The 14,284-nt window shown below is 49.9% G+C and overlaps 1 protein-coding gene across 1 annotated transcript in view; it reads right to left on the bottom strand.

The window, feature by feature from the left end:
- The window catches only part of Ptgis (prostaglandin I2 synthase), a 51,344-nt gene extending 38,012 nt beyond the window's left edge, over positions 1-13,332 (bottom strand). Inside the window, exon 1 of the mRNA XM_032904761.1 lies at positions 13,278-13,332. Within this exon, the coding sequence (XP_032760652.1) occupies positions 13,278-13,294 (17 nt within the window). The 5' untranslated portion in view covers positions 13,295-13,332. The remainder of the gene's footprint in view (positions 1-13,277) is intronic.
- Positions 13,333-14,284: the final 952 nt, after the last annotated feature.

The following is a 14,284-nucleotide window of genomic DNA, read 5'->3' as shown; positions in this document are numbered from 1 at the left end:
TGTGGGTTGAGACTCCTTCGGGGGTCAAATGACCCAGTCACAGGGTGCACTTCAGAGATCCTGCATATCAGACACTTAGATTATGATTCATAACAGTAGCAAAATTAGATTTATGAAGTAGCAATGAAAATAATTTTATGATGGTGGTGGGGTCACCACAAATGAAGAGCTGCATTAAAGGGTTACAGCACTAGGAACGTTGAGGACCATTGATATAAACCTTTAAAAAGAAGTCCCCTGAAATCTAAACAACATAATCTTTACTTTACTAGAAGAGGATGTTATCCTGGAAATCTGAAAGCCTGGATGTTGTAGTTTCTTTTCTTTTCTTTTTTGTTGTTGTTGTTGTTGTCGTTGTTGCTGTGATGAAAATATCCCAATAAAGACAGCTTGAGGGAAGAAGGGTTTGTTCTGACTTACAGATCAAGAGAACAGCCTGTCATGGTGAGTAAGATGGCAAGAGCTTGAAGCTCGCCCCTCTCATCCTCAATCAGGAGGTTCAGAGTGATGAGCACATGCTACCACTCAGCTCCCCTCGCCATTTATTTCCACTTATAGAGTCCAGGATCCCACTTAGGGAATGGTGCCGCCCACAGTGGACGTGTCTTCCCACTTCAACTAATGTCATTAAAACAAGTGCCTGTAGACTCTTCTCCCCAGTGACTCTGTGCTCTGTCCAGTGGACGGTCAGTGTTAGCCATTTCACCATATTTCTGAGTTATTTCCCTTTAAATCATTTTCTTTTTCTCTTCCAAAAATTTGGTTGGAACAAGAAAAATTATTGTTTTGAGGCAAGACTTCTCCATGTAGCCATGGCTGTCCTGGAACTCCCTCTGTAGACCAGGCTGGCTTCGAACTCAGTGATTTGCCAGTCTCTGCCTCCTGAGTGCTGGAAATAAAAGCATGTGCCACCCCACCCAGCAGAATCAGGTCTTTCCTGATATTTGGGGCAGTAAGTTTGTTCAGCTGCTAAAGGCACTTGTGACTGGGTCTAAGGAGAGAAGTGACAGCTGCAGTCGTCCTCTGAGCTCCACATGACAGCTGTGGAGCATGTGCACCAGCATGCACACCTCTCACATATACTGGCGAGCAATAAGATACAAAGTTTTTAAAAAGTGACTTCTGGTGTTACGTGTCAGTAACAATTACAAAATCCGTTTGAATTTCACTTCCTAGCTAAACTTAGTAAGTGGCTCTTGGCAGCTTTGAAGAAACTACTTGGCTAATTAACACGTGTGTGAAACCACATCTTACTCCAGACAGTCTGAAACAGGAAAAGTCTAAGGGTTTATTTGGTTTCGGTTTTTTACTTTGCCTCTGAATCTTCTTTGTGTGAGTATGCGTGCGTGTGTCTGTGTGTATGTGTGTTTCTGTATGTCTGCACGTGTGTTTAGACACACATCAGAGGTTAAAGTTGAAGCTGGCCTCCGCATGTCCTATGAGTGTGAGTGTGTGAAAGTGTGTGGATTTTGCACATGAGTGCAATACCCAAGATGGCCAGAAGAGAGTGCTAGATCTCCTGGGGGTGTTACTGGCCACCTGAGGTAGGTCCCGGAATCCAACCTCTCTGCAAGAGCAGCACACACTCTCAAACACTAACCCATCTCTTGGCTCACACTTACACACATGTGGATGTACACATACACACACAAATAAAAATATTTAATAAAAAGAATCTTTAACAAACATAGACAGCTATGATTTTTTTTATTCAATTTGTCTTTGCACGTGAGTGCAGTGCCCACACAGGCCAGAAGAGGGCGCCAGATACACTAGAGCTAGAGTTACAGGGCCTTGCAAGGGGTCCCATGTGGGTACTAGGAGCCCTACTAGGACCAACTGCAAAAGCAGCTATATCTTCTGCCCAGACTTCTTTGATTTGAAATCACAGCATGCATCTGGAGCTCAGAGGACAACCTGTAGAAGTCGGTTGCCTCGTTCAACCATGTGGGTCTCTGGAATTGAACTCGGGTCCTCTTATTTGAAGACACGTGCCTTAATCCGTTGAGCCACTTTGTCAGCCTGAGCATCAGTGTGGTTTTATGCATAGTCCTTCCTTCCTAAAATCTATTTAATAATTACAATCCTGAAAAATAAGCCCACAGCGATAACATAATAAAAGTGCTGATGACATCATTTGGATGGATCTGATCTCATCTCCACAGAGACAAGCTATTTATACAGCTGAGAAGCTCATGTACAGCAGACTCCACATATCAAGAAAGCATCAGGGCTGGAGAGATGGCTCAGCGGTTAAGAGCACCCGACTGCTCTTCCAGAGGTCATGAGTTCAATTCCCAGCAACCACATGGTGGCTCACAACCATCTATAAAGAGATCTGGTGCCCTCTTCTGGTGTATCTGAAGACAGCTACAGTGTACTTGTATATAATAAATGAATAAATCTTTAAAAGAAAGAAAGCATCAAAACAATTACATTTGGACCCCCTGTAATGTACTTCAAATAGTGCATTTTAATTAGCATAAGATATTTGTATAGCCGCTTTGTGTGTGTGTCCTTTGGCTATTCAGTAAGAAAATAAATGTGATTCCCTTTTTTAGAAATAAATGTGATTCCCTTTTTTAGAATCTACTTTAGACAAGTTTTGTTATCAATATCCTTATACCAATACAAAAATTCTTAACTTAAAACTTTTCTCCTGTGGTGTGGTGACACGGCTCGGCCGGTAAAAAGGGGCTTGCGGCCAAGTCTGATGTCCGTGGTTCAATCCCTGGAACCCACGTGGTGGGGGCAGAGAACTGACTCCCACAGGTTGTCCTCTGATCTTTTCATGTGCTCAGTGGCACGTGAGTCGCCCCAATATGAGCAAATGGTTTTTAAATGCTGTTCAAATTTAAATGCCAATCGTTAGTTTTGCTGGGGACTTTGGCTTTCTGGCTCTTTATCCAACAACAGTGGTACCCCAAAATCTAAGCAACCTCACCACCCATGCCTCAGACAACGGATACAGTTAAGGTGGTAAAGGCCCAAACCATTTCTTCTCCTCAAATGTGGAAATAAGGATTAAAACAGAATCCAAAGGGGTTGGGGATTTAGCTCAGTGGTAGAGCGCTTGCCTAGCAAGCGCAAGGCCCTGGGTTCGGTCCCCAGCTCCGAAAAAAAAAAAAAGAAAGAAAAAAGAAGAGAAAAAAAAAAACAGAATCCAAGCCGGGTGTGATGGAGCAAACCTTTAATCCCACCACTCTGACTTTGAGGCCAGCCTGGTCTACATAGAGAGCTCTGGGACATCCAAGGCTACATAGCAAGACTCTGTCTCAAAAAAAAAAAAACAAAACAAAACAAAACAAAAAAAAACAACAAAAAAAAAACCCCAACAACAACAACAAAAAAGAACAAAGAAATTCTATCCTGAAAAACAAAATAAAACAAAACACACAACAAAAATTAAAATTGAACGAACTAAATAACTCAGTTACCACATAGGCAGGGTGGAAGAGCAAACTCAGACGGACCCAGGGCAGCTCAACAAGGCCCAGGCCAGACTCACGCACTCATCGGTGCCAGACCAGCCCACAGATGTCCCCGCAGTCCAAGTGAGACCTCTTGCAAACAAAACCTGACCTGAGCCCCCTTGTCACATAGCCAAGCAACTCCCCAGCCCAGGCCTCGGTGACGAGCGTCTCCAAGGCCCCTGGCTTCTTTCAAAACATCTTTACGAACCAATGCCAAGACAAAACAAAACCAGGTCCTGACCCCGGCATTCACCAGGGACATTCCAGATCATAGTGCCGACTAGCACGCTTCCAAAATAAGACCGGACAGAGTCTAAGGTCACCCGTGTAGCACCCGTCCGTGCTGCACCAACGGCCTCCAGAGAGACATCCGCAGGAAGCTGTTAGCCCCTTGCACCCAAAACTCTAGGGCTCAGCCCTTTTCCTCCAGTGAAAATGAAGCTAAATGTTACCAGACAACCTGGGGCCTCAGTTTCTCTATGCTCCTGCAGAAACCAGGAACCATGAGATGATCTGGGAGGTTAATTCCCTCCATCGTACCTGTGACAGCCTTACAATCTAGAGAGAGCCATGAGACAAAAGCCAGAAGATGTGCAGATTTAGCTGTGAGACTCTCGGGTTAGTCCTTGGTGTGTTTGCCACTTCTCCTCGCTTTCCTGTATTGAGTCGTTGGCCGCATGGAGAACCTGTTGTGTCCTACAAGTTGACCTGTTATAGCCTCACACTGACCCCAGGGCCTTTGCCTGTTACTCCCTGTCTCCAGAGCCTTCTCCCTTGAGAGATTTGCACAGCTCACTCCTATGCTGTGTCCCCCAAGCTTCAGCATGGCTGTTCCCTCCTCAGAGAAGCGCTGACTGTCCTAGCTCGTTCCTATTGCTGTGATTAAAAAACAAACAACTCGGGAAGCAGGAGTGGTAGCTCACACAGATCTCTGTAAGTTTCGGTCTAGCCTGGTCTACATAGTAAGTTCCAGGACAGCTGGTCTACATAGGGAGACTCTGTGTCAAAATAAAAGAAAAAAAAAAATCACCCTGACCAAGTCAGTCAGAGAGAGGGTCTCTTTCGGGCTCACAGAGAGATGAACACAGGCAGGCTCACGGTTCAGCCTCCTCTACTCTCAGGGTAAGGCCCCTCCTTAGGTAATAGTCCCTCCAGCTTTCAGGGTGGCTCTTGTCCTATTAGTTAAGGCCATCAAGGCAAGTGCCCAAGGCACGCCCACAGGTCAGCCTGGTCTAGACATCCTCTCATTGAGAGTCTTCCCAGATGATTTTAGATTGCGTCCAACTGATACTTAAAAGCAGCTGTCCGCCTTCTGTGAGCCTGACACCGTCACAGAACACTTCCTGCTTCTCTGGGCCCTGTTTCCCAAACCCTGCTGAGGGACTCAGCTGCCTGCCTGCCTCAGGTTGGCCTTCAACCCAGCCACATGGACCTCGGGTGAACTCAGGCGACTCAGAACAGCAAGGGACAAAGAAGTTTCCAGACCCTCTTGTTTATGCATGCTGTCTGTCCGCTGCTGAAACCAGCAGTCCCCAAGAGGCCGTCAATGGATGGCTGTCGGGATGCTCCTTCAGAATGCTCACTCGGGAAAGCTCAGAGTCATAGACTGGCCTGCCAGCTGCCTCGGCTTTTTATTTTTTGCCACAGCAGGACAGTGATGCATCTCGGGGTAAGGGATACATCACAGACTCCAGCTGTGACAATTTGGAAGAGTATAGAGGTATGCATGGTGGCCCGTGCTTGTAATCCCAGCACTTCAGAGGGCAGGATTCTGAGGTCATCCTCAGCTGTGTGGTGGGTTTGAGGCCAGCCTGGACTTCTTGAGATTCTGTCTCAGAGCAGAGAGATGACTCGTTAAAAGCCTTGGTTGTTCTCGCAGGGGTTTTGGATTCTATCCCTGACACCCATGGCTACAATCACCTATAACAAACTGAACATCTGTAACTCTAGTTCCAAGGGATCCAGTGCCCTCTTTTAGCCTCCGTGGGCACCAGGTAGGCACTGTATGCATACCCATATGCAGGTAAAACACTTTCACACACAAAGTAAAGTAAAACAGAACAGAATCTTAAAACACTCAGAAAAACAAACTCTCCCTGCCTCTCAAAATTCCCACCCCTCCCCACACACCCATCACCCCTCCCCCCACACACCCTTCACTCCCCACACCCTTCTCAGTCACATCCCTCACCCCACATCTCTTACCCCTTGCTGAGGGCTTTAAGGAATCTGTTGAGGGCCTGACAGCTGGTGTTGCTTCAAACAGAAAGAGTGAGGCCTCCCCAGAAAGTGACCTCAGATCTGTAGTGCCAGAGTAACCAGGGTGACCAGGGTGACCAGGGTGACCAGGGTGACCAGGGTGGCCAGGGTGGCCAGGGTGGAATATAAGGATCAATGACCCCAGGCTAGTCCCTCACCTGCCCTGAGTCTCACATGCCTGGAGGTGTATGCTGGGACTGGGGGCAGAGGAAATGCCAGTAAAAGTCTAACCTTGGCATAGGGCAGGGGCAGGGGCAGATGGGGCTTCTTAGTGGCAAAAGGCACTTTGCCGCCAAGCCGGAAGACCCAAGCTCGGTGATTAGAACTCATGGGGCAGAGAACTAGTTCCCATGTTCCCTGTGGGACTCCACCTTGTGCCACGGCACGCACGCACGCACAGACACAAACACGCAATAAGAAAATGAAGCACAATCATTTAACAAATAGACCCTGCCAACCCCAGCATGGAAGCCTCCTTCTGGGGTCTGAAGCCCTATGTCCTGCAGACTCTCAGTTGGTAACGAGCCCGAGCACTTCCCTGGAAAAGTCTGTGCGTCCAGATGTCCCCTGTCCACAGCTGGCCAGCAGCTGGACGAGGCTCTCCTTCCTGCCGCTGCTCCTGCTCAGTCACAAGCGAAGTGTCAGGACATAACCCATCAAACAAGGGGCTCTGCCTGGGAACGCACGGCCCCTTGGTCCCATCAGGCCCTGCTTTCTCCTCCCAGGATTCCGTCTGCTTCATGTCTGTGACCTAAAGACTACAAACTGTCCAGAGGGGAAACACCACGCACTGCTCTCTTCAAAGCTGAAAACCGGCCCATCAGAGATACCCTGGCTTCAACTCATAGCTTAGGACATCTGGCACTTTCTCATAGTCCATTTAACTTTCATCTTTAACCTTTAACCCTGGAAAGTGGGTGCTGTCATTACCCCCAGTCTTCAGAAGGTGAACTCAAAACTCAGAGAAGGCCAGTAACTTGCCCAAGGCCACACAGCCTGTCCTGTGGTAGGCTGGCAGATGGGATTGTGATGTCCTCTCTGTATGCCCTCACTTGGCTCTGCTATGAACACAGGCCTCGGACTTCTGACCTCTGACCTCTGACCTCCAACCTCCATGCTTGGCTTGTGCTGTTTGCAGCCTGGATGCCTCTTTTTACTCTCTGTGGGTAAAACCCGTCAGCTATGGGAACAGGTGTTTGATCAGATCCCTCATCGGTCAGAACGGGAAGAGGTGTACCATGCACTAAGACAGCGTTCTTGTAGCTTTCTGTTGCTGCAGCAAGAAGGTCCAAGATGCTAAGCACAAGACAGGATCCTTGCCGCTTCCTGGCTTCAGAGGTCCATCTGGCAACAATGTATCAGTGACAATGTATCTGTGATAAGGCAGAAGGTTGTGGTGGGCGCCGGTGACTGAAGGGGTCTGCTCATAGCACCCAAGCCGCAGAGGGGTGGGAGGCTAGGGGTCTCGGTGCCCCCACTTCTAGTTCCCATCACTTCTGAGAGGCCCATCAACTGACTTATGAGTCTACCGGCAGATAATGAATCTATTGCCCAGGTCAGGCCCCGCCTTGATCCAGCCATCTTCCCAGAGCCCACCTCTGAGCACCACATGGGGACCACACCTTCAATGCATAAGCCAGAGTGCATTTCACCTCCGAACTAGAACGGAATGCTCTTGAGAGGAAGCCAGAGGAGGCTGGGAGAAAGGGAGAGTGGAGAGAGAGGGAGGAGAGCAGTGGGAGGGGGGAGAGAGGGAGAGTGGAGAGAGAGGAGGAAGCAGTAGGAAGGGGAGGGAGAAAGGGAGGAGTGGAGAGAGGGAGGGAAGCAGGGAGTGGGGAGGAAGCAGGGGGGGGGAGAGAGTGGAGAGAGAGGGAGGGAAGCAGTGGGGGGGGAGGGAGAAAGGGAGAGGAGAGAGAGCAGTGGGAGGGGAGAAAGGGAGAGGGAGAGAGAGAGAGGGAAGCAGTAGGGAGGGGGAGGGAAGCAGTGGGAGGGGGAGGAGAGGGAGAGAGGGAGGAAGCAGTGGGAGAGGGGAAGGCGAGAAGGAGGAGGAAGAGGGTGACCAGCTGCAGAGGATTCCAAGAAGCCAGAGGACTCCAGCCTCCCTCACAGAGCACAAGGACACCAGGACTGTCTCTGTGCATTAGGCCCCAACCAGGGAACCCCAGGAGGAAGCCCTTGAGAGCTGCATGGGTGTCCCCCTCGTCTCCTCCCTATAAAGGAGACAGGCTCCACTCACAGGTGCTAAAGGGTGAGGTGAAAATAGGGACGTGTCCCACCCCTACCTGCTGCAGTCTCTGCTAATGACTGGTGCAAGTTTGCATGCTGGGGGAGGTAGTGGGCAGGGTGGGGACCAGGAAAAACTGGATAATGGTGTTCCATCCCAAACAACCCACCCAGCCTCTCAGTTCCAGCCTACAGATGGGTAGAGAGACAGGCCCTTATGCCCAGGTCTCCTGACTTACGACGAGAGGCCAGAAATAGCGGCTCGAATTATTTCAAAACACAGGACAGCCAACAACATATATCTGTCTCCTAGTTTGATCCCCGGAGTCTAGCTGTGCCAAGGGCTTGTGTTCTGGAACAATCTGTAGCTGTCTGTAAAAGAACCAACCACAACAAGGTGCTATGAGACCAAATAGAGTGGCAGACAGACCCATGGTGGCCGACTGTGACCTACAGCATCCTCAGTTATGGACACTTAGTGACAGCAAGACCAGTTAGGTGGCTCTCACAGAAACGGTGGGGACAAAGATGACTTCATCCTTGCTGCAAAGTGCTGGTTTGTCTGACACTGAGATGGGGTGGGGTATGCTGGGTCTTGGCTCATAGAGTATGAGCTCCCCCCACCTCTCTGGCTTTTCCTTACAACTGTAGGAAGCATCCCTCCAGCTCAGTCACAGAGGTCATGACTCAGGTGACAGTGACCCCAGGATTTAGTGAAGATGATGTTGCTGGTCAGCTGGCTCCGTGGGACTAAGAAGGTATTGCCCAAGCCTGATGACCCAACTCCAATCCCTGGATCTCACAGTAGGAGAAAACTGGCTCCCGAAAGTTGTAGTCTTCTGTCCTCTATGTGGCCATGTGGTGGGGGGGTACTCAAACTCACACGACAGACAGGCAGATGGGCAGACAGACAGACAACAAATAAAATAGAAAGGGCAAAGTATAATCATTCATAAGTATCCTCACCAGGGACTTAGTCCCCAGCACCTGCCAGTCTCCCTGTTGGGACCAGGGACTTAGTCCCCAGCACCTGCCAGTCTCTCTGTTGGGAACAGGTACTTAGTTCCCAGCACCTGCCAGTCTCCCTGTTGGGACCAGGTACTTAACCCCTAGCCCCTGCCAGTCTCTCTGTTGGGAACAGGTACTTAGTCCCCAGAACCTGCCAGTCTCTCTGCTGGGAACAGGTACTTAGTCCCCAGCACCTGCCAGTCTCTCTGCTGGGAACAGGTACTTAGTCCCCAGCACCTGCCAGTCTCTCTGCTGGGAATTTTAGAGGAGGAAGGAAGAGCCTCTTCCCTTCAAGTTTGTGTGCAGCAGATGAAGCGTGTCTAGGTCCAAAAGCCAAAGGAAACAAGAAACAACTTTTCCCCAAAACTTAGTTCTGAAAGTTCTCAGCTGCTGCAGCCTCCCAAGGGAGAGCCAGGATTAGGTGAAGAATGTACTCAGAACAGATTGGGGGGCGGGGGCAGGGGGAGGGCAGTCCAGACAAACACAGCCTGCTAGCCTAATTCCACCTGGGCCTCAGCTGGGGCTGGGAGATGGCGTTCACCAAGCACCACCTCTCTCTCACAGGTCACCTGCACCTTTGAGTGCCCCAGGACTGGGGCATGGACAGCCACATGGCTCCTGGGTAGCCACTTCAGAGTCTGCAGTGGAAAAAATGATGTAGCCCTCAACCCCCTTAATTCCCGCGTGCGTTCCTGCAGAGAGCAAGCCTGGCAGGGAGGACGGTGCCAGCTCCCCCCCACCCCCACCCCCCGCAACCCCATCACTTGGTCCCCCACACCCCAGGACTGGTTCGTTCTCCTGCCAAAGTGCAGGTCTCCGACTCCCCAGCCTGGGAACCTGTGCAAAATGAGGACCAGTCATGGCTGTTCTGCCTGTGTCCAGAGTTGCTAGAGGGGCCCAACAAGATGGTTGGTAGTGGGGACAGGAATAGAGTTGCCTAACAACACTCTCCCTTCCTTTGTACCAAAGCATCACAGAAAACGGGGAAATGAGCAAAGCAGGCACAAGAGGGGATTTCATGGAATTTACAGTGTGGGTGATGTTTCCCCAAAGCAGCTGAGACAGGGGAAGTCACATGGGGTTGGGAGCGGGGGTGTCCATGGTGATATCCAGGGAAGCTTCAGCAAAACATTTGCCAGGGGCGGACAACACACTTTCAATCCCAGCACTCGGGAGGCAGAGTGATCTCTGTGAATCTGAGGCCAGCCTGGTCTACATAGTAAGACCTGTCTCAAAACAAAAGAAAACCCTGCAAAGGAAGTTACATTTCCTACTGGTACGAATGGAGGGGCTTTGGGAATGGTGATAGGTGCCCATGGTCGCAGACCTGGGGAGGCTGAGGCAGGAGGATTGTCAGTTTAAGGCCTGCCTGTGTTACATAGCAAGACCCTGGCCCAAACAAACAAAACGGAACAGTTTCTAAAGGACATACATTGGTGTGAAATGTGGTGTGTGTATATGTGTGTATGTGTGTGTGTGTGTGAGTGTGTATGTGTGTGTGTGTGTGAGTGTGTGTGTGCTGTTGTTGTTGTTGTTTTGAGACAGGATAATGCTATGTATTCTAAGTTTGCCTCAAACTTCGAGAAGTGAGGAGTGTCCTCCTGCCTCAGACTTGCCAGAGCTGGGCCCACCATGCCTAGCTGTAAAACAGATTTTTAAAGCTTTTAAAACTTTTAAAAACAAATGGCAATTGTGTCTGTGAAGGAACTCAATAAAGCAGAAGTTTAGGAGCTCAGGAGGAACTTGACAATCAAAAGGTCAAATGCACAGAAGGCATTTGGACAGAAGGGATGGGTGGGGTGCTTGTGTATCCTGCATCTTAGAGAGACTGAAAAAAGGAGCGGAGCGTGGGCTCCTGTGCTCGCTGTCCCGATGCCCCGGGGAGGTGGGGGGGGCTAGTACAGCAGGAAACAGCTAGACTCCAGGTTTAAGAAGTGCCTGAGGGGGGTTGGGGATTTAGCTCAGTGGTAGAGCGCTTGCCCAGCAAGCGCAAGGCCCTGGGTTCCGTCCCCAGCTCCGAGGGGAAAAAAAGTGTCTGAGGGAGCCAGGCAGTAGTGGTGCACGCCTTTAATTCCAGCACTTGGGAGGCAGAGGCAGGCAGATCTCTGTGAGTTTAAGGACAGCGTGAGTTCCAGGATGGCCAGGGCTACACAGAGAAACCCTGTTTCAGAAAACAACAAAGTGCCTGACTGTCTGGGGAGATGATGGCTCCCGCAGAGCACCCAGGTTCCCTTCCCAGCATCCATACAGGGTAGCTCACCACGGCCTGTAACCCTGGCTCCAGAGCATCTGATGCCGTTTTCTGGCTTCTACATGCACCTGCACACACACACACACACACACACACACACACACACACACACACACACACACACACACACACGAGTTATATCTTTAAAAGAAAAAAAAGTGTTATGAGCCCAGATATCTGGGAGGGGGCGGGGCAGAGCGCAAGGCATGATCTGGAGAGGGGCACGGGCCTCACAAGTTTCAGCCACGTGGCTGGCCATGTGACTGGAGAGGCAAGCCTGAGCTCCGGAATGACTGAACGCCTCTGTCCTTCCTTCCCTCAAAAGGCCAGCTGGCTGGAGATGAGACGGGCGGCTTTTAGGGCGTTAACCGGCTGCCTTCTCAGAGTGCTGGCTCTTAGAGCCCAGTTCAAGGACTCAAGTCCTGCCTTGCTCATCGACCTCCGAGGTGGCAGGCAGTGAGGGCCCCCGGTTACAATCACGCACAGAAAAGATCCGGGTGGGAGGACATGAGAGGAGTTAAGGCAAACTGGAGCCTCGTGTGGTGACTCATGCTGCAAAGCCAGCACTTAGGAGGTTGATGCAGGAGGATTGCTGTGAGTTTGCGGCTAGCCTGAGATACACAGACACATCTCTAGGATAGCCTGGGCTGTAGAGTGAGACCTTGGCTCAGACAAACAAACAAAAAGCAAACCTGGGAGAAGCATAAAATGGCCCTGCAGGAAATACAGTGATGGGAACAGCCAGAGGAACGGGGTGGGAGGGGGAGGACTGAGAGAGGTAAGAGAGCAAGGCCGGAAAAAAGCTAAGTAAGAGACTGGGAGATGAGGCGATGATGGAGTCCTCAAAGACACGCAAAACAACTGACAAGAGCAAAATATGCAGACACACAGTGCCATCAGCACTCAGGGGCTGCTCCACAAAGACTAGCCTGAGCTACACAGTGAGACCCGGTCTCTAAAAAAAAAATGAAAAGAGAATCAGACATGGAGACAAACCCCATGTCAACAGCACTTGGGAGGTGGAGGCCAGCCTAGGCTCCAGGAGACAAACTGGTCTGGAAATAATCTGAGTTCAATCCCCAGGTTCACATGGTGGTCGGAGAGAACCGACTCTGTAGAATTCTCCTTTGACAGGCACGGAAGTGTGGTGACACACGGAAATTAGCACTCGACACGCTCTAAATAAATAAATGCAAAAAGATGATTCTGGTCTGGGGAGATGGCTCGGTGGCTAAGAGCATTTGCAGAGGACCCAGGCTCACTTCCCAGAACCCACACGGCAGCACATAAACAGACGTAACTCCAGTTGTAAGATCCGATGTCCTCTGGTGACTTCTGCAGGCGCCAGGCACCCATGAGGTACATACATACATGCAGGCAAAACACCCATGCACATTTAAAAAAAAACCTTACTCTTTAAAAACATACAATTATCACAGACTTCTCTGTGTCCAGGATTGAAGCTGTAAACTCCAGTGTGACTATATTTGGCTAGAGCTAAAGGAAGTGCTGGTGGGGGGTTACCCTGCTCCAACAGGATCAGCACCTCAGCTCTGGGTTTGATTGAGAGACCCTACCTCAGTACCCTACTACTCAGTGAAAGTAGGTAGAAAACAGATAGAGCAAACTCCAGGTTTCCATATATGCACATACACTATACACGCATATGCGCACACATGCACACCACACAGGCATGCACACACACACATACACACAGGCAACACACACACACCACAAACACACATGCATGCACACACACATACACAATATACACATGCATACCACACATGTGAGCATACACACAAACACACACACAGTACACACATGCATACCACAAACACACGTTGCAAGCACACACACACACACACACACACACACACACACACATGGAACAATTTTTAAACGGAGATGTAAAACTGAGCGGGAGAAAGTAATCTGAGCATCTTGCACACAGATGCTCTGCATCTGGAAATATTCAACAGTTGAGGGAAGTGGCCTGGTACGAAGCTAACATATTTAGCCTTGCACATTCAAATAAACCAGAGAAGATACCAGGAACAAACCTGTCCAACTTCAGCATATTCAGATCAGGGGCTGGGAGACAGCTAGTGCATAAAGGATCTGCTGTGCAAACAGGAGGATCTGAGTTCAATTCCTGGCTTCCCTGAAAAAAAAACAACCAACTATGGTGGGTGGTGTGCTCCAGTAATTCCCCATCCTCACCCCACTGGAGGCAGAAACTGATGGATCCCAGGGGCTTAGTGAACTCAGATTCGGTCTCCATAAAGTGGAGGGACATTAGGCAGGCACCTAGACAGGCGTGGTGGTGCACACCTTTGATTCCAGAACTCAGGAGGCAGAGGTAGGAGGATCTCTGTGAATTTGAGGCCAGCCTGGGCTACAAGTGAGACCCTGTCTTAAAAAACAAAGAGGGGGGCTGGAGAGATGGCTCAGTGGTTAAGAGCACTGACTGCTCTTCCAGAGGTCCTGAGTTCAATTCCCAGCAACCACATGGTGGCTCACAACCATCTGTAATGAGATCTGATGCCCTCTTCTGGTATGCATGAAGAGATCAACAGTGTATATGTGAAATAAATAAATAATTTAAAAAAAAAAAAACAAAGAGGGGAGAGGAGAGGAAGGGAGAGGGAAGGAGGGAGAGGGAGAAGAGAGAGAGAGAGAGAGAGAGACAGAGAGAGAGACAGAGAGAGAGAGAGAGAGAGAGAGAGACAGAGAGAGAGAGAAAGAGAGAGAGACAGAGAGAGAGAGAGAGAGAGAGAGAGAGAGAGAGACAGAGAGAGAGAGAGAGAGAGAGAGAGAGAGACAGAGAGAGAGAGAGAGACAGAGAGAGAGAGAGGGGAAGTCGGAGGAGGAGGGGAGGGGAAGGAAGGAAAGAAAGAATAAAATGAAAGGCATTTGATGTGGATATCGACTGTCCGAGAGGCAGGGAGCTGCATAGCTAAAATGAATGAAATTTTCTGTCCTGGAAGGAGGCTCATTAAAGCTTTCTGCCTCTGAAATTGTACCTGATTCTCACAGCCCTTCCCCCACGCTGAGGACAAAGCCCTGG

This window comes from Rattus rattus, chromosome 5, assembly GCF_011064425.1.
Source record: "Rattus rattus isolate New Zealand chromosome 5, Rrattus_CSIRO_v1, whole genome shotgun sequence".
In the NCBI taxonomy this organism is placed as follows: domain Eukaryota; kingdom Metazoa; phylum Chordata; class Mammalia; order Rodentia; family Muridae; genus Rattus; species Rattus rattus.
This window is presented reverse-complemented; position numbering and strand designations above follow the sequence as displayed.